Source organism: Hyla sarda, chromosome 5, assembly GCF_029499605.1.
Source record: "Hyla sarda isolate aHylSar1 chromosome 5, aHylSar1.hap1, whole genome shotgun sequence".
NCBI lineage: Eukaryota > Metazoa > Chordata > Amphibia > Anura > Hylidae > Hyla > Hyla sarda.
Genome location: NC_079193.1, coordinates 111,866,044 through 111,886,925, shown reverse-complemented (window position 1 = coordinate 111,886,925; position 20,882 = coordinate 111,866,044). Strand labels below are relative to the sequence as shown.

The following is a 20,882-nucleotide window of genomic DNA, read 5'->3' as shown; positions in this document are numbered from 1 at the left end:
GCCACTATGCGCTCTTATAGAAATACTTTTCATTCATAGCGCTGCTAGAATGCTTTTCACATATAGCGCTGCAGTGGCATATGTATATAGAAGCGCTGCGAGGCTACATTATACATGCGCTGGTGGGGGGTATATATTTAATGCACCGGCGGGGGGTATATATTTATTAATGCGCCGGCGGGGGTCATGTCTAATGCGCTAGATATATAGGCTATATGTCTGCCCCCCCCCCCCCCCCCAACATTCAAAAATGAAAGTTAAAACACATGGATACATCGCAGGGTTGCGGAGCTTGCTGCTCGCTCCCCTGCTTAATAACTTCAGATCGCATTGGGTCTCAGAAGTGAAACCCGGTGCGATCAATCCCTCAGCCCCTGTACTACAACCCCCATCATGGAACAGACTCCGTTCCAAGATGGGGGTTCTAGTACAAACACTAATGTAGCCTCCCCAGCTGTCTGCAGACTCCTGCAAGCCAAGGAATTACTACTCTCATCATGTCTGGTCCATGATGGGAGTTGTAGTAGTCCCGGCTGTGGGAGTCTGTAGGCAGAGGCGTTCGGCCATACATGAGGGACAACGGGTCTTAACGGATGAATATTCATTCAGCCGTTAGCACCCATTATTTCACAGAAAACGTACGTTTAATAATGGGTGAACTTCATGGTGTGAAAGCAGCCTTACAATAACCATCATTCCTGGACAACCTTTGTATATTAGGGCAAAATGCCAAGTGTAGTTGTAAAACCACTAGAGGCCACTGGTTGGGTAACATTACAGTAGGCCAGTGTTTCCCAACCAGGGTGCTTCTGGCTATTGCAAAACTCCTAGCATTCAGATTAACTTCTTTGGTCTGTACAGTGTGACTGGTAAACTCTCTGTACAGTGTGTAGCGGTGTAGTTGTCTGAGATTTTATTTATTTTGTAAGAAGTCGCAATTTTTGGGGGGTCAAAAAGTCTAGCTGGGTCAATATGAGAGGAAGCTCTTTTGTGATATTTGGGGGGGTCTTGAAAGGATAAGGGGAGTCAGTCCCACCCATCTTATCAACTCTGACTCACGTTTTCCACGTGTAACGTGAAGACCTCCTTAAGGCTGGCCGCTGTGGCTGAAAATGTTAGTGCAGTTTTTTTTTTCTTATTATGGACCACGTCTACTCCCCCACAAAGCTCCTACTCATTTGCTTTCTACCACTTTTGCCCCCACCTCAAAACTCCTAATGTCCACACACTGCCCCTCTATAGATTCACTGCCAAATTGCATCTCCTGCCACTCTGTTCCTTTAGCCCTTTATTCTCCCAAACCCTGCCACCCTTTCTCCAGAGTCTCTGTCAACATGAATGCTCTTTCTTATGCCCAATTAGTGAAAAGGAGGTGGGGGCTCCTGGGGGATTCCTAATCGCAACCCTTATAGACAACATTCCTATCCTGCATTAATTTCCCATGTCTGTATGTCTACAGGTCATCCATCCTAAGTGAAGTCTCTACCCGTTCCCGCTCTAAGCTGCCACCAGGGAAGAACGTGCTGCTGCTTGGTAAGTTTAGATATATGCAGTCTTTTACTGACTGACTTTTTTAGTTCTTAGCCGCCAAGGAGTTAATCAGCTTTCCCTATTTACAGGTGAGGATGGCGCAGGCAAGACCAGCTTAATAGGAAAACTTCAGGGAATTGAGGAGTACAAAAAAGGAAGGGGAATGGAGTACCTGTACATTAATGTCCATGATGAAGACAGAGACGGCAAGTACTTTAAAATAGTCTGGAACATACAACTAAAAATGGCTCCTCTTTGTTCTAGGCCATATAAGATCTTCAACGGAAAACGTCTTTCTTTCCTCCACTTAGCATTGTTTTCTTTTTCATCCAATGTTGTATGTAACTGCGCACATTTTTTACTTATATCGGGTGGTAAATGTACCTTATTTTTTTTTTGTAACTTTACATACTTGCAAAAACAATTTTGGGTGAGATTTATCAAAACCTGTGCAGAGGGGAAAAAGTTGCCTATAGCAACCAATTAGATTGCTTCTTTTTCAGAGACCTTTTTAAAAATGAAGGATGCAAGCTAATTGGTTGCTATGGGCAACTGGTCAACTTTTTTTCTGCATCGGTTTTAATAAATCTCCCCCTTTTGTATAATTCTTTTTTGTGACTATCCAAGTACTATAATTTTGTGTTGTACCTGTTATTGCAGCTAAGCTTTATTGAAGTGAATGGGACCGAGCTGCAATACCACAAACCACTCATGGCTTTTTGGGTCACAGTTGTATTTGTAAGCTCAAACTGTTCTTTTTACAAGCAAAATAAGAATTTGTACATGGTGCCTTTGGACTTGGCGCACAAAGATGTACGTTTACATCATGAACACGAAGGCGCTGCACTCACTTCATGCATGGCGCGTCCGATAATCAGTGACCCTGCTGATGTCCTCCATTAACCCTTTAGATGTCATGATCAATACTGATCACGACACCTAAAGCAGTTATGGGCTATGTGAGACTCATTGGACCACCTGCAGAGGGGTCTGATGAATCAAAATGGTGCTGCTCCATGTCCAGTTACAGGGATCTTCTTGTGTGGTTTGCCTTCTAACCCCCTCCCCTTATTAAAATGAAATTGCCCCCTTTTCCCATTTTGCAAGTAAAAAAAATGACATAAAAATTCATTATATTGCCACATGCGGAAATGTCTGAACTATATTATTATATATTCTAGTATAATGTTAAAGGAGTTATCCAGCATAAGGTGATTTTAGTACGTACCTGGCAGACAGTAATGGGCATGCTTAGGAAGGATCTGCGCTTGTCTTGGGGCTAAATGGCTATGTTGTAAGATTACCATAACACTAGCTTTTTGTGGCTAGCTTTTTGTGAACTTGTATTTCCTCTTTTCAGTTTTCTTGTTTGCCTACAAATCCCATGATTCAATTTTCCTCTGTCCCACACATCAGCTACCCCACCCATTGAAACATAAATGAGCTGCAGACCTGTGGTTTTCAATCAGGGTGCCTCAAGCTGTTGCATTACTTGCAGATTGCTCTCTCCACCAATTGAAGCAGACAGGCTCCCTGTCATCAGCTGACTAGTGAGTCAGGTCTCGGCCGTATTGCAAGCTGGGAAAAATCCGAGACAGCAGTCATTTTGTATGCTGGTAAAAATAAATATTGGGATGAAAATCACATAAGAATTGTGAGGAAACCGCCACACACAGGTACAGACACTATATTATGAACTACACTAACTTTACAGCCCCTGTAGCATAGTCAAATAAAAAAAAATTCTGGAATACCCCTTTAATTATTCTGTATGATAAACAGCTTAAACGTTAAAAATACAACATTTTTCACATTTTTGATCACGTCAGAAAAAATAGATATAAAAGTTATCAAAATGTAATGTATGCAAGAGCCCTATATAAGAAAAGTATATAAATTGTTACAAAAAGTTTTTTTTACTTTTTTTTTTTAAAGTTGCTGGAAACTTTTGCTCAGAAATTCTGCAAAATTTACCGCACTTGACGGAGAATTCCGCTGTCCCATCCACACAGCAGAATTTTCACTGAGTAAGTTCTGCCACAGACATTCTGCTTTTTGGATTCTGCAAAAATATAAGACCTGTCTTTAAATTTTGTAGAATTCCATGCGGAATCCCATTGAACTCAATAGGGCTTTGGATTTCAGCAGAATTCTGTATTTTTAGCACACAGACATTCTGCTTAAGTTCTGCAAAACTGCAAAAATTATGCATAAAGGAATTTAAGCAGAGTAGCAGAATTTTCGCCATGTGAACATAGCCTAAGGGTGCTATTACATGGGCCAATGCTCTTGTTTAAAAGCCTATTACAAGGCTTTACCCTCATGCAAGTGATGGCTGCACAAATGATTGTGCGGCCCTTTGCTTCATTCCTTTGTTGGCCTCACTTCTTCTATTACGTGGGGAGATGTGTGGCCAACTATAACAATTAAAAAAAATGCCTGTTTACAGCTGATTGCTGGCCCTACCACACAGGGAGTATTAATTCTATTTCAATGGAACTTTGCTGCAAAATCACACCCAACCTCTAGACAACTGGGATACAGTTCTTTTGAGAAAACTGCTAATCTTTCTAATGCTGATAACCCCTATAAGTTGGTCTGAGGGTTTATTAGGTATTATACAGTTGGATATTTTATGATCTTTCTGGTCTTCCTTTGTCAGTGTACTGACTGCCTATCTTTCATTTTAGATCAGACCAGATGTAATGTGTGGATCTTAGATGGGGATCTGTATCACAAAGGGTTGTTGAAGTTTGCTATGGATGCTGGCAGTGTTAAGGACACGTTAGTTATGTTGATTGTAGACATGTCAAGGCCATGGTTAGCCTTGGATTCACTTCAGAAATGGGCTAGTGTTATCCGGGAACACATGGACAAGCTGAAAATTCCACCAGAGGAAATGAAAGAGATGGAAGAAAAAAGTAAGTATCTTATATCCTTTAATAGCCATACTAAAATATAACTTTAGAATTGGGACTGCTATATGACATTTTTTGGGAGAAAAGAGCTAACACCTGTATAATCTATTGACCCACTTCTTTTAGGTCACTTTCATTTGTCTAAGTCTAGTCTGAAAGTAAGGTAGTATATGTAGTTTGTTATGTGTCATTCATTTTATTTATTTTTTAAATGTATACTGAATGACTTGAAGCTTAAAGGTGTACTCTGACGGTAGGGTGTGTTTGTGGGTTTTTTATTTTTTTAAATATACCTATTCTGCCAGAGGTAAATAAACAAACCTTTACTTACCTCCCATGCTCCTCTGGTATTACTGCTTGGGTCCCTGTTGCTGAGGGTCGATTCTTTGCAGTGCAGCTTAGCAAATTGCTTGCTGCAGCAGTATCCTCATCCAGTGATTGGCTGCCCCGTGGGCTCAACACATTATATTGCTGCTCAGCCAATCGCTTTCCAAGGAGACACACCCTCCAGCCAGTAATTTGCAGAGCTGCACTGTGACAGACCCCAAGCACCAGAAAGTGGATGGAACCAGGGACAATGGAATGATACTGGAAGCATCTGGTGAGTGTGGGAGGTAAGTAAACATATGTTTTTTCATAGCTGACAGAATAGGCATATAAAAACTAAAAAAAAAAAAAAAAAAAAAAAAAAAACACACCCGAATAACCCCTTTATGGGACACTCCATAGGGGTTATCGGAGCTGTAATGGAAATGCTTAGTGTGCACGCCAGGAGTTTGTTGCTTTTAATGTGATGTAAACAGGGCTTATGTTGGTAACAGGGTCAAATGTGTGAGAAGTACAATAGATGTAGTGGAATATTTGGTTTAAATAAAAAATAAAAATCCAAATTGATTGAATATTATAGTGAAGATTTACTTTATCATCTGATGTGACCTTTCAACACAACCTGTGGTTTTAGGATTAGAATTTCAGATAACTGACATTAAATGGGAAATCTGTGCATGAGTACTTATTCCCTATCCACAGAATCCGGTGGATAGGAGAGAAGTGTCTGATCACGGTGTTCCAAACTCTGGGACCCCTCAGGCTCTCCCATAGAAATGCATAGAGTGGGTGTTTCGGCCACCGCTTTGTGCCGAGGTCCATAATAATCTGTGCAGGTAGTGGAGGTCCCTCCGTGTATGGAGAGAGCTGGGGTGCTGGGTAGGAGAATGCAGGTGGTCCCAGAGGTCAGACTCCCCAGCCCCCACTTCTCACCCCTATCTACACGATTGTGTGGATAGGGGATAAATACTCATGTTCTGGAGTTCCCCTTTAATGGTAGACTGTTGACACAAGGTAGACTTTCATAGTTTTATGCTGAAGAGACACCGCTTCTTTGGTAGGTCTCCAGGTATAAAGAAAAAAACATCAACAATCACAATTTTTAAACAATTCTAAATGATTTATGAAAATAAACTGCACCGAGTCCAGATTCTATAGTATGATGATATTGTATTTTTTTTCTTGCCAGTGGTTAGAAGTTTCCAAGAGTATGTAGAGCCTGGAGAGGAACTTCCTGTTTCTCCCCAAAGAAGAAATACTTCCTCACAAGATGATCGAGATGAAAGTGTGATTTTGCCCTTAGGAGAAGACACGCTTACACATAACCTTGGCATTCCTGTAGTAGTTGTTTGCACAAAGGTCAGTTGATGAAGTCGCATTCTGTAAACTCCAATATTTTCACTTATTCCACTATTTCTTTTGTATTCTTATCCACTGGGTAATATGGCAGTGTAGATGGTGTCCACGATAATGCAAGGGCTATCTTTTCACATTTATGTGCCATGACCATTTGTATTCCTCAGAGTTAGGGTGCATTCACACTACGTTTGTGCTAGATGACTGTCAGGTCCGGCAAGGGAATTTAAAAACCTTCCATTGCCATAGTATACAGAAAAGTAGATTTTTTTAAACTTACCGTAAAAATTTTCTCGGAGCTTCTATTTGGGGACACAGGACCATGGGTATATGCTGCTTGCCACTAGGAGGCTGACACTAGGCAAAAAAACAAAAGAAGGTCTTCTCCTCCCGGCAGGATATAGCTGAGCAACTCCGTTTTAGTCCCAAAGCAGAAGGCGAACCAACCAAGAAAGAAACAGTCCGACAACAACAAAAACCAGAAAAAAAACACTCCCGCATTACAGCGGCAGAAACATCTGGTCACCAGCAACTAATAGGCGGGTGCTGTGTCCCCCAATAGAAGCTCCAAGAAAGAGATTTTACAATAAGTCTAAAAAAAATCAACTTTTTTTTGAGCGCTTCATTGGGGGACACAGGACCATGGGACGTCTTAAAGCAGTCCCTGGGGGTGGGGAAACATTCCATCCAAAAAGGAACTCAGGCAGACGGCATGACCGCCACGCCGTCAAACGCAGCGGAAGTAAATTGGGGTGGCAGAGAAGGTCGGGACAATCCACAAGATGGAGGGGAACGTCTGCCACAAGACTGACCACGTCCATGTACCACACGCGACAAGGCCAATCCGGAGCTACAAGAATAGCCAAGACGCCCTCCGCCTTGAGCTTCCGGACGACACTGGTAAGAAGAGGAAGGGGAGGAAAGAGGTAGGGGAGAGCGAATGGGGTCCAAGGAACCACAAGAGCATCTACTGTGCAACCACAAGAGCATCGAATGTGAACTGCTGATATGGCTGGAACGTGAAGTTCCACCCAGAAGAGAATCTTCGACACTACCTTCATGGCCGCCGAGCTGCGGGTGCCGTCTTGGCGATTGATGTACGCCATGGCCGTGGCGTTGTCCGCCTGCACCCGTACCAGAAGACCCTGCAGCAGGCGACTCCAGTGAACAAACAGGAAGATCGCATGAAGCTCCAGAACATTGATTGCGAGACTGGACTCCAACAGGGTCCAACGGCCTTGGACCTTGAGGTCCCGAAAACACCTCCCCAGCCGAGGAGACTTGCGTCCGTGCTCAGGACATGCCAATCGAGAGGCAGACAGGAGTGACCCGTCTGGAGAAGAGGAGATGAAGCCACCAAAGGAGGGAACGGCGAACCTTGAGCGGAAGTCTAATTCCGCAATGAAGAGACGAGGGACACTGAGAGATTTGTCCCACTGAGAGAGGATGGCCCACTGAAGAGGGCAGTACAGAAATTGGGCGAAGGGAACCGCCTTCATGAAATCTACCATCTTGCCCAGAATGGACATGCAAGTCCGGACAGGGACCAGACCCGGCCACCGATGCAAGCGAATCCCCGAACACAGCTCTAGGAGCTTGTCCTCCGGGAGGGAGAGGAGAGCCGCTGCAGTGTCGAAGCGGATGCTGAGAAAGGTTAGAGATTGGGACGGAGACAGGTTGGATTTCACGCGGTTGATGATCCAACCGAAATTGGAAAGGGTCTGTAGAGTGATGTTGAGACTGACCCGGTTCTGCCCCAGGGAGGGTGCCTTGATGAGTAGGTCGTCCAGATAGGGGAAAACCAATACCCCCCGCGAGTGGAGGAGAGCCACCACAGCTGCCACCGTTGCCAGCCCGAAGGGCAGGGCGACAAACTGAAAATGAACCGTAGAAACCGCTGGTGGGCAGGAAAGATAGGGATGTCCAAGTAGGCGTCCCGAATGTCGACGGAAGAAAGGAACTCCCCCGGATCCATGGAGGCGACTACTGACCACAGGGATTCCATCTGGAAATGCCGTAGCCTTAAGCCACATGGAGCGCCGAAGAGCCACTTCTGAACCTTAAGCCAAATGGAGCGCCGAAGAGCCACTAAATTGCCCAAGGCAAAAGCAGCACGCTGACTCCAAAGAGGCTGAGCAGAGATAGGCCCCTGCATTAGCAATTTGCTGAGCTAGCAGGCACCTGCCAAGATCCCCTGGCGCAATTGACCAGCCCAAACCAAGAGGGCTTTTGATAACCAAGTTGAGGCAAAGGCAGGCACCAAAGTTGAGCCCACCGCCTCAAAGGCGAATCTTGCTAAATTTTCAATGCGCTTATCTGAGGGGTCTTCAAAGGAGGCTGCATCAGCCAGCGGCAGGGTAGTAGATTTAGACAGCCGCAAAACAGGAGGGTCCACTGTAGGAGGCAAAGACCACTTTGTAACCAGGTCCTGGGGAAAGGGAAAGAGAGCCCGGAGCTTCTTAGTCCCATGGAAGGGCTTATCTGGATGCTGCTATGCCGCCTCTAACAGCTTGTCAAATTCAGTGTGTGGGCTGAAAACCTGAGGAGCCCAACAAGCATGCTGAAAGGACACTTCAGGAACCGTGCCTGAAGTACCTGGGTCCTGTAGGGGGAAGGTGTACCTGACAGCTGACACCACGCTGTCAACCAAATCTGACATACGGGAAGTCTCTTACGAGTCAGAAGGGGGAACCGAATCAGAGTCTGCAAGCTCCCCTGAGGACTGGGAGAGCATCGTAGGGGTCCTAGAACAGGTGGAGTTGGACCGGGAGCGGACACTGGGTGACTGGTTGCGGCTGTGGCTGGAGGAGGTGGACATGGAGCGAGAGCGGCATCGTGAGGAACCCGCACGTCCAGATTCAGGAGAAGAATCGGAGGAGAGGCCACCCGGACGGCCACAGGAGGGCCGTAGAGAATGGTGGGAGGGGGATCAACCGCAGTCACCCTGGGAGACGAACGCAAGGAGGACCGCCGCAAAGCAGAAGCCACCTCCTGGGAGACCCTGGCCAAGTCAGAGATCGTCTGAGAAAGGGAGGAAACCCACTGAGGAGCGGGAGCAGACCTCTCGCCATCCAGTGGGTCATCCGGAACAGTAGCCCTGGGAAGACTGGGTCGCAGGGATTCACAGGAGGGGCAGGTAGGTTCAGTCGACCCGCTAGACATTAGCAGACACTAGTGAGTCAGCCAGACAGACAACAGGGAACAATCTCACCCAGGATCCTGTGCAAAGTCCTGAAAGGTGCAGAAATGACAGCATAAGATGTCCGCAGAGAGGTAGGGCTGAACGCAGGCTGAGAGGAGAAGTATATCCAGCCCTGGTCCACGTTGTACAGGGGCGGGGAGGAGGGACCTACTGACCCCTGCAGCGCACGCAACGTCCAGAATGGCCAGTGCTGTAACCCCCTAGAGCGCTCTGCACCCCCATAGGAGAAACAGAGGGTGCACCACCCTCTGCAGCGCATGCTCTCATATGACAGGCTCCAGGCTGCTCCCGGAGCACGCGTACCGACTAGGGATAGGAGGGAGCTTGCATCGCGTGCATTACAGTGCGCAGCAAGAGGGGGGCAGAGCTAAGACTAGGCCCAAGCCGCGGGCTGGTTTAGAGAACCGCCCGCGGCCGGAAGAAGCAAGATACCTCCGTTGGTCGGGATCAGACTGGCCACGATGCCCAGAGCAGCGGTACAGCGCAGCGCTGGCAGAAACAGCACTGTTGGAATAAGAAGTCCTCCCCGGTCTAGTGTGCTTCCCGACCCCGGCCACAGAACGTATGCAAGGGGAAGCGCAGGGGGACAAGAGAGACACCACTAACAGCTACTCACCCCTGTTCCAACACCGGCATTAACCCTTAGTATCCCTGGCACTCACTGCAGCAAAGTGGAAAAGGCCCCCCAGGTCAAGGGGAGGCGAGGAGGGGAAGGGACCATACTCGCCCACATGTGAACATACCATACTCACACACATGTGGACTTATACTCACCTAAGGTAGTCTTTGACCCGCTAAGGGCCACCTGCCTTAAGGCAGCCTTAGCAAAGAGGGGCAAATGGGGGACCCGGACCCCGGGTACACCACCAGACACTGGTTCATGGCAATGAGGGATTAACAGTCCATCCAACAATGCACCGTGCCCCTAGCTCACATGTGGGTGATCAGGCAGCGTCATGCTTCTGTCGCCCCACACTAGAAAAAACAAAAAAAGGAGAGAAAATCTAACTAGAGACTGATACTAGGAAAAAAAACTAAAGAAATAAGACCAGGTCTGGAGAGCTCCTGCTGACACCAAGATAAAACTGAGTTGCTCAGAGCCAGGAGGTGGGTATATCCTGCCGGGAGGAGCTGATCTTTTTTAGTTTTTTTTGCATATTGTCAGCCTCCTAGTGGCAAGCAGCATATACCCATGGTCCTGTGTCCCCCCAATGACTCGTTCGAGAAAAGAAGGTTACAGCATCACTCATGGTCAAAAAATTGTGTCTTTTAGCGCACTTTTTGATCAAAACTTGTCCCCATCCACCACGCGAAGGTGGCATCTTGTCAGATGGGACACTAACATGCTTCATCTACTCACCTCTGCTGGCTATTTTCCTTTTTGGTGTTTTTGCTATACAAGTTAGGGGGAGTGGCACCCTCTCTAGCCGTGCACTCTTCCCTGTTTCTCAGGAGGTTTTTAAATTGATAGTGGATCCTGCTTGTCACCCAGTCAGAGGCCATATGCAGAAGTGAGTGGATTAAGCATGCTAGGGTCCCATCCAACAAGAGGCCACCTCCACGTGGTGGATGGAGGACACGTTTTGATCAAAAGGTGCGCAAAGAGCCTCCATTTTTTGACAAAGAGTGCTTCTGCAACCTTCTTTATTGTATTTGCCACAGCAGCGTACACGCGTGTGATAGGTAGTAGTGTTGGCTATTTTTTTTATTTTTTTTTGTGTCCGCTGCCATAGCGGTGCTGCACTCCATTCATTTGAATAAGCCAAATGGCATCAAATAGTGACTCCGGCTGGCTCCTTTTTGTACCATATCCATTTTATTGCTGGACTAAATATCGTGGCAGACCACGGTTTTCAGTCCCGCAACAAAACAGGTCCAAAAATTTGCCGACTGGAGTCATTATCTGACTCTGTTCGGCTCATTCAAATGAATGGAGAGCGGGGCGGGTCCCTGTAGCCGCATTACACAAACGTGATGTGAGTGCACCCTTATTGTTTTTAAATAAAATCTTTTTGGTGTTATACAGCTACTGACTGCGAGTTGTCAGCCCCAGATACACTCCATTTCTAATTTATACATCTGCCTTAGATTCTTATTTTAATCAATGTTTGCAGAACTGCATAGCTAATTACACATTTTTTTTTATATTTGTCACCACCCCCAATTAGGTAAGGAAAAAAGGTATGAAATAAGGGGATTGGATATGAACTGGGGGGGATTTTACCATTTGTTTATTATATCACAATCGCACATTTTCCCCAAATCGTGCAGCCCTAGTAGACAGCAATTGAAAGACATAGAGGCAAGCTCTGTTATTAGCAAAGTCCTGGTGGCTTCTGTGACATCTAATCGCCTTCCTGCGATTGCGTTGTGGGGGGGCAATCCATACCACTACACTACCAATGACGCATATAAAGCTTATTTAAATACCGCTGTCAGTTTTAACAGCAGCATCTGAACGGTTAATAGCTGGCTGCAGAGTTTGCTCAGCACCAGTTATTAATGGTGGCCCTTAGCTACTGAATGAAACCAGGCATTGCCAGATATTGAGCAGGCTCAAATCCCCAGCCATCTATTTGAACTTAAACCTGCCCAATGGCTTTTTTATATACATCATGGGTTGTTTTAACAGGGGTAAAACACAGTAAAAATCTGAGTAACAAGTATATAAAAAAAGTTGCAGTTACAATTGGACTTCCTAAAGCATTATTTCTGGTTACTAGCCTATATAGAAAATCTACCATGACTGTTGTAGACTATAGAAGCATTTTTTGTTCTTTATGCCATATCTTCTACTGCTAATAATTTATTTTAGTAATTCCTATTTACTTTGTTTGCAGTGTGATGCCATTAGTATTTTGGAAAAAGAGCATGACTATACAGATGAGCACTTCGACTTTATTCAATCGCATATCAGGAAGTTTTGTTTACAATGTATCCTTTTTTACAAAAAACATAGTTTGTCTAACAGATAATACATTACTTATAAAAGAGCTTATAAAGTGGATCCAAGTAAAGCCAAGTACACAGCCTTTTCATCTTTTAATGGTGTCTATGGAAATGGGGATCGTACATGCTACATTTCCCATACACTTTAGTCAAAAGTTGTCCACTTGTCTAAATTGTATGAGGACCTTTCAACTCTCTCCTGACAGACAATGTCTTACCCAATTATTCTGAGGGAGGTAAACCAATGTCAGAGTTGTCTGACACCGGCTTATCCCTCATCCCTCCATTGAGAACACGTTCTAAACATATACATAAGAATGTCTGTGCAAAACGTTCATGTGAATGGGGAAATTGGAAGAGAGAAAGCTGAAAATTGAATGAAAATTTGGTGAAAATCTAGTGTTCATGCTTTCTGAAGTGTATGGTAGCAGCTTTTCTATCGTTAAAATGTTTCTGGGGTGGTAGGGGGAGGGAGCTGTCTGTTGAACCTATGGCAAGTTTAAAACCAGGTTTGCTGTTTATGTATAAATGCCATTTTATTTTTGCTCCTTAACGACCACGGGCATAAATGTACATCCTGTTGTGGCGGTACTTAGTGCACCAGGATGAACGTTTACGTCCTGTGTATGACTGCGAGCATCAGGGCGGTTGCTATCATCAGCCAGGAACCCGCCGATAATGGCCGACATCTGTGATCGCGCGGATGTCCGCCATTAACCCCTCAGATGCCTTGATCAATACAGATCACAGCATCTGCGGCAATGCGTATGTTAAAATAGATGATCGGAGCGCCTGCAGCGTTGCCGCGGGGATCCGATCATCTGTAAATGTGGCCAGAGGTCCCCTCACCTGCCTCCGGCTGTCTCCCGGCGTCTTCTGCTCTGGTCTGAGATCGAGCAGACCAGAGCAGAAGATAGCTGATAAAACTGATCAGTGCTGTGCCCTATGCATAGCACTGAACAGTATTAGCAATCAACTGATTGCTATTGATAGTCCCCTATGGGGACATAAAAAGTGTGTAAAAAAAAATAAATAAATAAATAAACCCTACCCCGAATAAGAACGAAAATTGGCCCTTTTTACCATTTTACCCCCAAAAAGCGTAAAAAAATAAATAACATTTTCATAAACATATTTGGTATCGCCATGTGTATAACTGTCCGAACTATCAAAATATAATGTTGATGATCCCGTACGGTGAATGGCGTAATAGTAAAAAATTAATTCCAAAAATTATGCTTGTCACATTTTATTCGGAAAAAAAGTGATCTAAAAGTTTTATATATGCAAATGTGGTATCAATAAAAAGTGCAGATGATGGGGCAAAAAAGAGCCCTCATACCATCCCATATACGGAAACATGAAAAAGTTTTATAGGTGGTCAAAATAGGGCGATTTTATATTACTGATTTTGTACAAAAAGTTTGAGATTTTTTTTAAGCGGTACAAAAATAGAAAAGTATCTAGCCATGGGTATCATTGTAATCATATTGACCTACAGAATAAAGAACACGTAATTTTTACTGTAAAGTGTACAGTGTGAAAACAAAACCTTCCAAAGTGTGCAAAATTGAGGTTTTTATTTAAACTTTCTCCCTATAGAAATATTTCTTTGGGTTTGCCATACATGTTTTGTTAAAATGAGAGGTTTCATTACAAAGTACAATTGGTCATGCAAAAAAACAAGCCCTTATATGGGTCTGTAGATGGAAATGTAAAAGAGTTATGGATTTTAGAAGGCGAGGAGGAAAAAACGAAAACGCAAAAATTAAATTGGCCTGGTCCTTAAGGTCAAAATGGGCTTGGTCCTTAAGGGGTTAATGCCAAGGACTGGCATGTGCCTTTCAGCTTCATTGAAGTCAACTTCCAGAATGCCGGTCAGATAGCATAGTTAACTATTGTTTAGGCATGCTAGTCATGAGCTATTATATTTAGAGATGAGCGAACTTACAGTAAATTCTATTCGTCACAAACTTCTCGGCTCGACAGTTGATGACTTTTCCTGCATAAATTAGTTCAGCTTTTAGGTGCTCCGGTGGGCTGGAAAAGGTGGATACAGTCCTAGGAGACTCTTTCCTAGGAATGTATCCACCTTTTCCAGCCCACCGGAGCACCTGAAGGCTGAACTAATTTACGCAGGATAAGTAATCAACTGCCGAGCCGAGAAGTTCGTGACGAATCGAATTTACTGTAAGTTTGCTCATCTCTAATTATATTATATTACAGTGCAACCATAAGGCTTTGTTCATACCGTTTTTTACTTGAACCTTTCTGCTACTTTTATTAGAGTGAAGAGGATTTATAATAGTACGATATGACTCTATATGACATTAAGGGTTTTTTACTAGAAAGATTGGTTGCAGCTTTAGCATAACGTAAGTACAGCACTGCTGCTTTCATCTGTGCAGTAAACTAAAAAACACAGCAAGTGTTTTAGAATACTTTTTTTTTTTACTTATACTAATCTGTAAGCCAGTACTGTATTTATCTATAGTTTTCCGAAGAAAGGCAATGTTGGATTTGAGACATGGTAGACGATGTTGCACTTCCTTTAATATTTCCTTGACCTGCTCTTTAGATGGTGCTGCACTAATTTATACATCAATAAAAGAGAACAAAAATATTGACATTGTATATAAATATATTGTTCAACAATTATACGGATTTCCTTTCAACATGCCTGCTGTTGTCGTGGAAAAGGATGCAGTGTTTATGTAAGTATTCTAATAATGCTACTACATCCCCATCCCACTAAATCTAAAATAGAAATAGCCTTTGGACTAAAAACCTCCTATAAAGATTTTTATTATGATTAAAAGGAAGGATTTTTTTTTACAAAATCTTACAGGTGGCAAGCATTTAAAGTATTAGCTTCCCCTACACACAAATATTTTGCAAGGACATTTATGTGTTTGTATAGTATCTGTTTGAAATTGTCTAGCCACCTTTGGGGTACATTTACATATGAGTATTTTGCTGGTGATTTTCTGCTTCTACCGTTTCTACCAATTGACTTCAATAGGTAGAAAAATCTCAAGCAAAATACTCACAAGCACATTCACACATACAGTACATAGTCTGCTGCAGGTTTTCAGCAGCAAAAATTTCGCTTGCAGATTAAAGGCAAGTAGATTTGCTGAAGACTGATTGAAGTCATTTGGCAGCAACATAGTCCACTTGCAAATTTTCCACTGGGGAAAACCAGCAGCTGATTATGTGGGAACGTGAATTAGGGCCCATTCACACAATGGAATTTTTGGCAGAGAATAAGTTGGTGCTAGGACTGCCCAGAAATGTGCAGTCTCTATAAGCAGCAATGCATTTGCGAGCAGATTCCTCCAAAAGAATGAACATGTTAATTTTTTCGGCTGAGTTTGGGATCAGTCTGCCTCAGAAATCCCTTAGGCTGCTGCATCTGAATTTCTGAGTGGAATTCCTCTTGGAAAATACATAATGCGAATGGGCCCTAAAAGAGGTTTTCCGGACATGTTACATTCATGGCCTATCCACAGGATCATCTGTTCAGCAGTACACACAATGAATGTCTGGAAGCCATTATTGCTCTAATTATTGTGCATTGCTGGCTCAGGATTACTGCAGTGCATCTCTCAAGCACTTCAGTGGGAGCTGTGCAGCAGTAACCCAGCACCTTCACTACAACATGAACTGCCTCATTGCTTCTGGGCATTCATTGTATAGACCAGAGCTGTGGAAGTGCCTGGTATTGGCATCCGGCCAATCAGAAATGACAAACCCTGTGAATTAGGGATGTAAGAAAAAAATCGATTATCGCAATTTTTTGTTCCGCGATACTGAATCTGAGAATCGATTTTTTTATAAATTATTATAATTAACATTTACTGTATTTCACTCACTGAGTCACAGTCCTATTTGTCTGTCTTATTTTTTTTATAACACGTAAACTCCTGACCACTAGTTGGCAGTGTACCTGTTATCAGCTCTGTCCCACTCGCAGGCTGCTACCGCGAGACTACAGACTCAGAACAAACAGGAAGGAGAACGTACGCACTCACAGGACAACTCTCGCGGGATCTTGTTCTTTCTCAGCTAGAATAAGTTTTCCCAAGCTTTTAATAGGGAATATCGTGATATATCGCCAACATGACAGTATCGCAATATATTGCGATATATCGAATCGACACCCTGGTATCGCGATTCGAATCGAATCGCCAAATTATTGGCGATTCACACCCCTACTGTGAATACACCATCAATGTTAGGGTGTATTCACACGTACAGAATTCTGCACAGATTTGATGCGCAGTATTTCAAGCGGTGTTCAGTTTACATTGAAATCCGCATCAAATCTGATCATCAAATCTGTGCAGAATACTGAACATGTGAATAGACCCTTAAGCGGCCTGAAAAACTAATAAAAATCTACTAAACTACTAAAAATCAGCAGCAGGAAAACTTGATCCAAAATACACACGTGTGAACATACCCTTAAGATTTGCAAGTTTCTGAAACGTTTAAAGCATTAGTCTCACATTATTAGGGGTGTAGGATAAATAGTCTGCTGCTGGAGGACCTGTAGACTTGCTTGGGGCCTCCGACATCAGAGTTCTAGTAATCCTCCTGATCATGTGTGTCTTGGCAATTCTAAGTTATGAGATTGCTTAGGAAGTTTACATGTACCCTACTGCCCAAGCAAAGTGAGACTAAAACTTTAAAGTTTACCTGTAGTTAGCAAAAAGTTTTAATATAATGTAGATAACACCATTATATGTATATTTGTTATATACGTTGATTAAAAAATTTATATTTTTGGGTGAAAAAATGCTGTTCCTGCAGCTATTGCCTGTGTGAGGAGACCAAATAATGTACAGGAAGTGTGGGTGGTCAAGCAGGGCTCTGTGCAGGTTCCTGGCTTGTCAATCATCCTGACATGTGAGCCAGTAGCATGTCACAGAGCCCTGCTTGTCCACCCTCACTTCCTGCATTTGGACTCCACATAGACACACAGACAATAGCTGCAGGGACAAAAATATATATATTTTTTAACCAATGTATATTACAAATATAATATTTCCTACATTGTATAAAAAGTTTTTGCTTATGAAAGGTACACTTTAAATTCCTGAATGTTCCATACTCTACCAGGGTATTAGCCTAAGTCAAGCTTGTGAAACCTCGGTTAATTAATTTTGAAAAAGCAAACTAAACAAAGGCATATTCTGCACTTATCTTATATGTTATATTCAGCCTTTTGACACACCTATTTTTCCAGTCCGGCAGGATGGGACAATGATAAAAAAATTGGAATTTTACATGAAAATTTTCAAACACTTAAACCAGAAGACACTTTTGAAGATATTATAACCAAGCCACCAGTGCGAAAGGTAATGAATGTTTGTTTCTATTTGTCTAATGCTATAGAGCTCTACCTGTTGAGTGGTGTTCACTGGACATGTATGTATATATCTGATGTGACTTAGAACCTCGATTTTTGTTGCATATTTTAAGTGAGATTATATAGTATATGGATTTTATATGGTGGTAAGTATTTGCATGCCTGTAGGTAAATGTTAGCCAGGACTGGCTACAGTTTTCTGTTTAGTCACATCAGGCCTGTCCAGTTTACATTGCCAGCAAGTAACCGAACAATCCACTATACAATGCCAGACTCAGATGTTTGGCAAAACTATTTTAAGGCAACTCTAGAGTATTTGTCAACCATCTAATGAGTATAAAGGGCCTCTTGACTCGTTCAGAATATATGCATGCTCGGACAAGGCTCTATGTGGGGATCAGGTTAGATAGCTGTTGGCCGAATTAACTTTGAGCTGATATCAGAAACTTGTGGTCAGCTTTAAAGGGGTTATCCAGGAATAGGAAAAACCAAGCTAATTTCTTTCAAAAAACACTCCCAGTTTGTCTCCAGGATGGGTGTGGTTCTGCACTCAGTTCCATTGAAGTGAATGGAGCAAAGTTGTAACACCACAAACAACCCTGGGACAGACCTGGAGCTGTTTTTGAAAAAAAAAAATTAGCTAATTTTTCTATTCATGAATAACCCCTTAATTTTCCAATTTCCATTAGCATAGTATACTGTATACTTGACAGATGAGATTCTGTACACTTATCTGACCTCATCTGATGATTTATTCATAGTAATCTGATTGGTTACTATGGGCAACTTGTCAACTTTTCCTCTGAAATGGTTTTGATACATTTCCCCTATTGTACTTATAATACAACCTTTTTTCCAGTTTGTTCATGAAAAAGAAATTGTTGCAGAGGATGATCAAGTATTCCTTATGAAGCAACAGGTAAGTGTCCTGCTGTGGTCAAATATAGCTTTATTTTATTATGTACAGGGTGGGCCATTTATATGGATACACCTTAATAAAATGTGAATGGTTAGTGATATTAACTTCCTGTTTGTGGCACATTAGTATATGTGAGGGGGGGAAACTTTTCAAGATGGGTGGTGACGATGGTGGCCTTTATAAAGTCAGCCATTTTGAATCCAAGTTTTGTTCTTTCAATAGGAAGAGGGTCATGTGACACATCAAACTTATTGGGAATTTCACAAGAAAAACAATGATGTACTTGGTTTTAACGTAACTTTATTCTTTCATGAGTTATTTACAAGTTTCTTACCATTTATAAAATGTGTTCAATGTGCTGCCCATTGTGTTGGATTGTCAATGCAACCCTCTTCTCCCACTCTTCACACACTGATAGCAACACCGCAGGAGAAATGCTAGCACAGGCTTCCAGTATCCGTAGTTTCAGGTGCTGCACATCTCGTATCTTCACAGCATAGACAATTGCCTTCAGATGACCCCAAAGATAAGTCTAAGGGGGTCAGATCGGGAGACCTTGGGGGCCATTCAACTGGCCCACGACGACCAATCCACTTTCCAGGAAACTGTTCATCTAGGAATGCTCGGACCTGACACCCATAATGTGGTGGTGCACCATCTTGCTGGAAAAACTCAGGGAACGTGCCAGCTTCAGTGCATAAAGAGGGAAACACATCATCATGTAGCAATTTCGCATATCCAGTGGCCTTGAGGTTTCCATTGATGAAGAATGGCCCCACTATCTTTGTACCCCATATACCACACCATACCATCAATTTTTGTGTTCCAACAGTCTTGGAGGGATCTATCCAATGTGGGTTAGTGTCAGACCAATAGCGGTGGTTTTGTTTGTTAACTTCACCATTCACATAAAAGTTTAACTCATCACTGAACAAAATCTTCTGCGTAAACTGAGGGTCCTGTTCCGATTTTTGTTTAGCCCATTCTGCGGCACCTGAAACAATAGATACTGGAAGCCTGTGCTAGCATTTCTCCTGCGGTGTTGCTATCAGTGTGTGAAGAGTGGGAGAAGAGGGTTGCATTGACAATCCAACACAATGGGCAGCACATTGATCACATTTTATAAGTGGTCAGAAACTTGTAAATAACTCATGAAAGAATAAAGTTACATTAAAACCAAGCACATCATTGTTTTTCTTGTGAAATTCCCAATAAGTTTGATGTCACATGACCCTCTTCCTATTGAAAAAACTAAAGTTGGATTCAAACTGGCCACCATGGTAACCACCCATCTTGAAAAGTTTCCCCTCTCACATATACTAATGTGCCACAAACAGGAAGTTAATCTCACCAACCATTCTCATTTTATTAAGGTGTATCCATATAAATGCCCCACCCTGTAGAAATGTCACCATTATGATTGCTATTTAAAGTTGAATTGTTTATGCTTGTTTTTTTTTTTTTTTTACTTCTAGTCACAGCTGGCAAAACAACCACCAAGCAATGCAGGGCGTCCAGTGAGTAGTGCTTTTGTTATCTGGTTCTTAATATTCTATGCTATGACAATTTACTTTAGATGGGCGCTGTCACCATAAAAAAAACAAAAAAAAAACGTAGTACTTCATACAGACATATCAAAAGCTTTAGTCATTGGTGTGTGAGTGTTTAGAGCCCCACCGATCATGAGAAAAAGCTGTGAGAAGTGCATGCTTGGTGCTTTTGATCCTGGCTCCGTCACCTGACTGAAGCGGTTGCATAATGTAAGTCTGTGGGACCGCTTCTGTCTTACAAACACAACTGCGGTGTATTTTCAAAGTGAAAAATCTGCAGCAGACGCATATTGAAGTTAATGTAATAAAACCTGCCGTGGCTAAAACACGTAGCAGCCTATGTGCAAGTACCCTAAAGGTGTTTTTCATTTAATAAAAGTAATGCAACTTTTTAACATTGAATTCAGCACAAATCTTTCTGTCCCGCAAAAAAAATTATTGCAAATTCTTTAAGTTTATAATTTTCTGCGTTTTTGTGGTCTTTCATATATCCTAAAGTTCCTGTTTTTCACTTGTGTATGCGCAACTAATTTATCTAGATATCTTGTGTTTAATAAGATTGTCTCAACTTAGTATATGTGTGGAAATTAGAAAACCTATGTGGCAGAGCGAGCGAGCCAGATATGAGAGCGAGCGAGCCAGATATGAGAGCGAGCGAGCCAGACATGAGAGCGAGCGAGCCAGACATGAGAGCGAGCGAGCCAGACATGAGAGCGAGCGAGCCAGACATGAGAGCGAGCCAGCCAGACATGAGAGC

At 42.9% G+C, this 20,882-nt stretch overlaps 1 protein-coding gene across 5 annotated transcripts in view; it reads left to right on the top strand.

The window, feature by feature from the left end:
• DYNC1LI1 (dynein cytoplasmic 1 light intermediate chain 1) overlaps positions 1-20,882 on the top strand; it is a 54,237-nt gene that overhangs the window by 3,127 nt on the left and 30,228 nt on the right. For 3 of the 5 annotated variants that reach the window (XM_056520103.1, XM_056520108.1, XM_056520104.1), the window contains exons 2-10: positions 1,460-1,533; positions 1,620-1,736; positions 4,221-4,451; positions 5,965-6,134; positions 12,174-12,267; positions 14,861-14,996; positions 17,534-17,645; positions 18,516-18,575; positions 20,051-20,092. In XM_056520103.1, coding sequence (XP_056376078.1) covers positions 1,460-1,533; positions 1,620-1,736; positions 4,221-4,451; positions 5,965-6,134; positions 12,174-12,267; positions 14,861-14,996; positions 17,534-17,645; positions 18,516-18,575; positions 20,051-20,092 — 1,036 coding nt within the window. Of the gene's footprint in view, positions 1-1,090; positions 1,115-1,459; positions 1,534-1,619; positions 1,737-4,220; positions 4,452-5,964; positions 6,135-12,173; positions 12,268-14,860; positions 14,997-17,533; positions 17,646-18,515; positions 18,576-20,050; positions 20,093-20,882 lie in introns of those variants that run through there. The other 2 variants (XM_056520105.1, XM_056520107.1) reach the window with 2 other exon arrangements.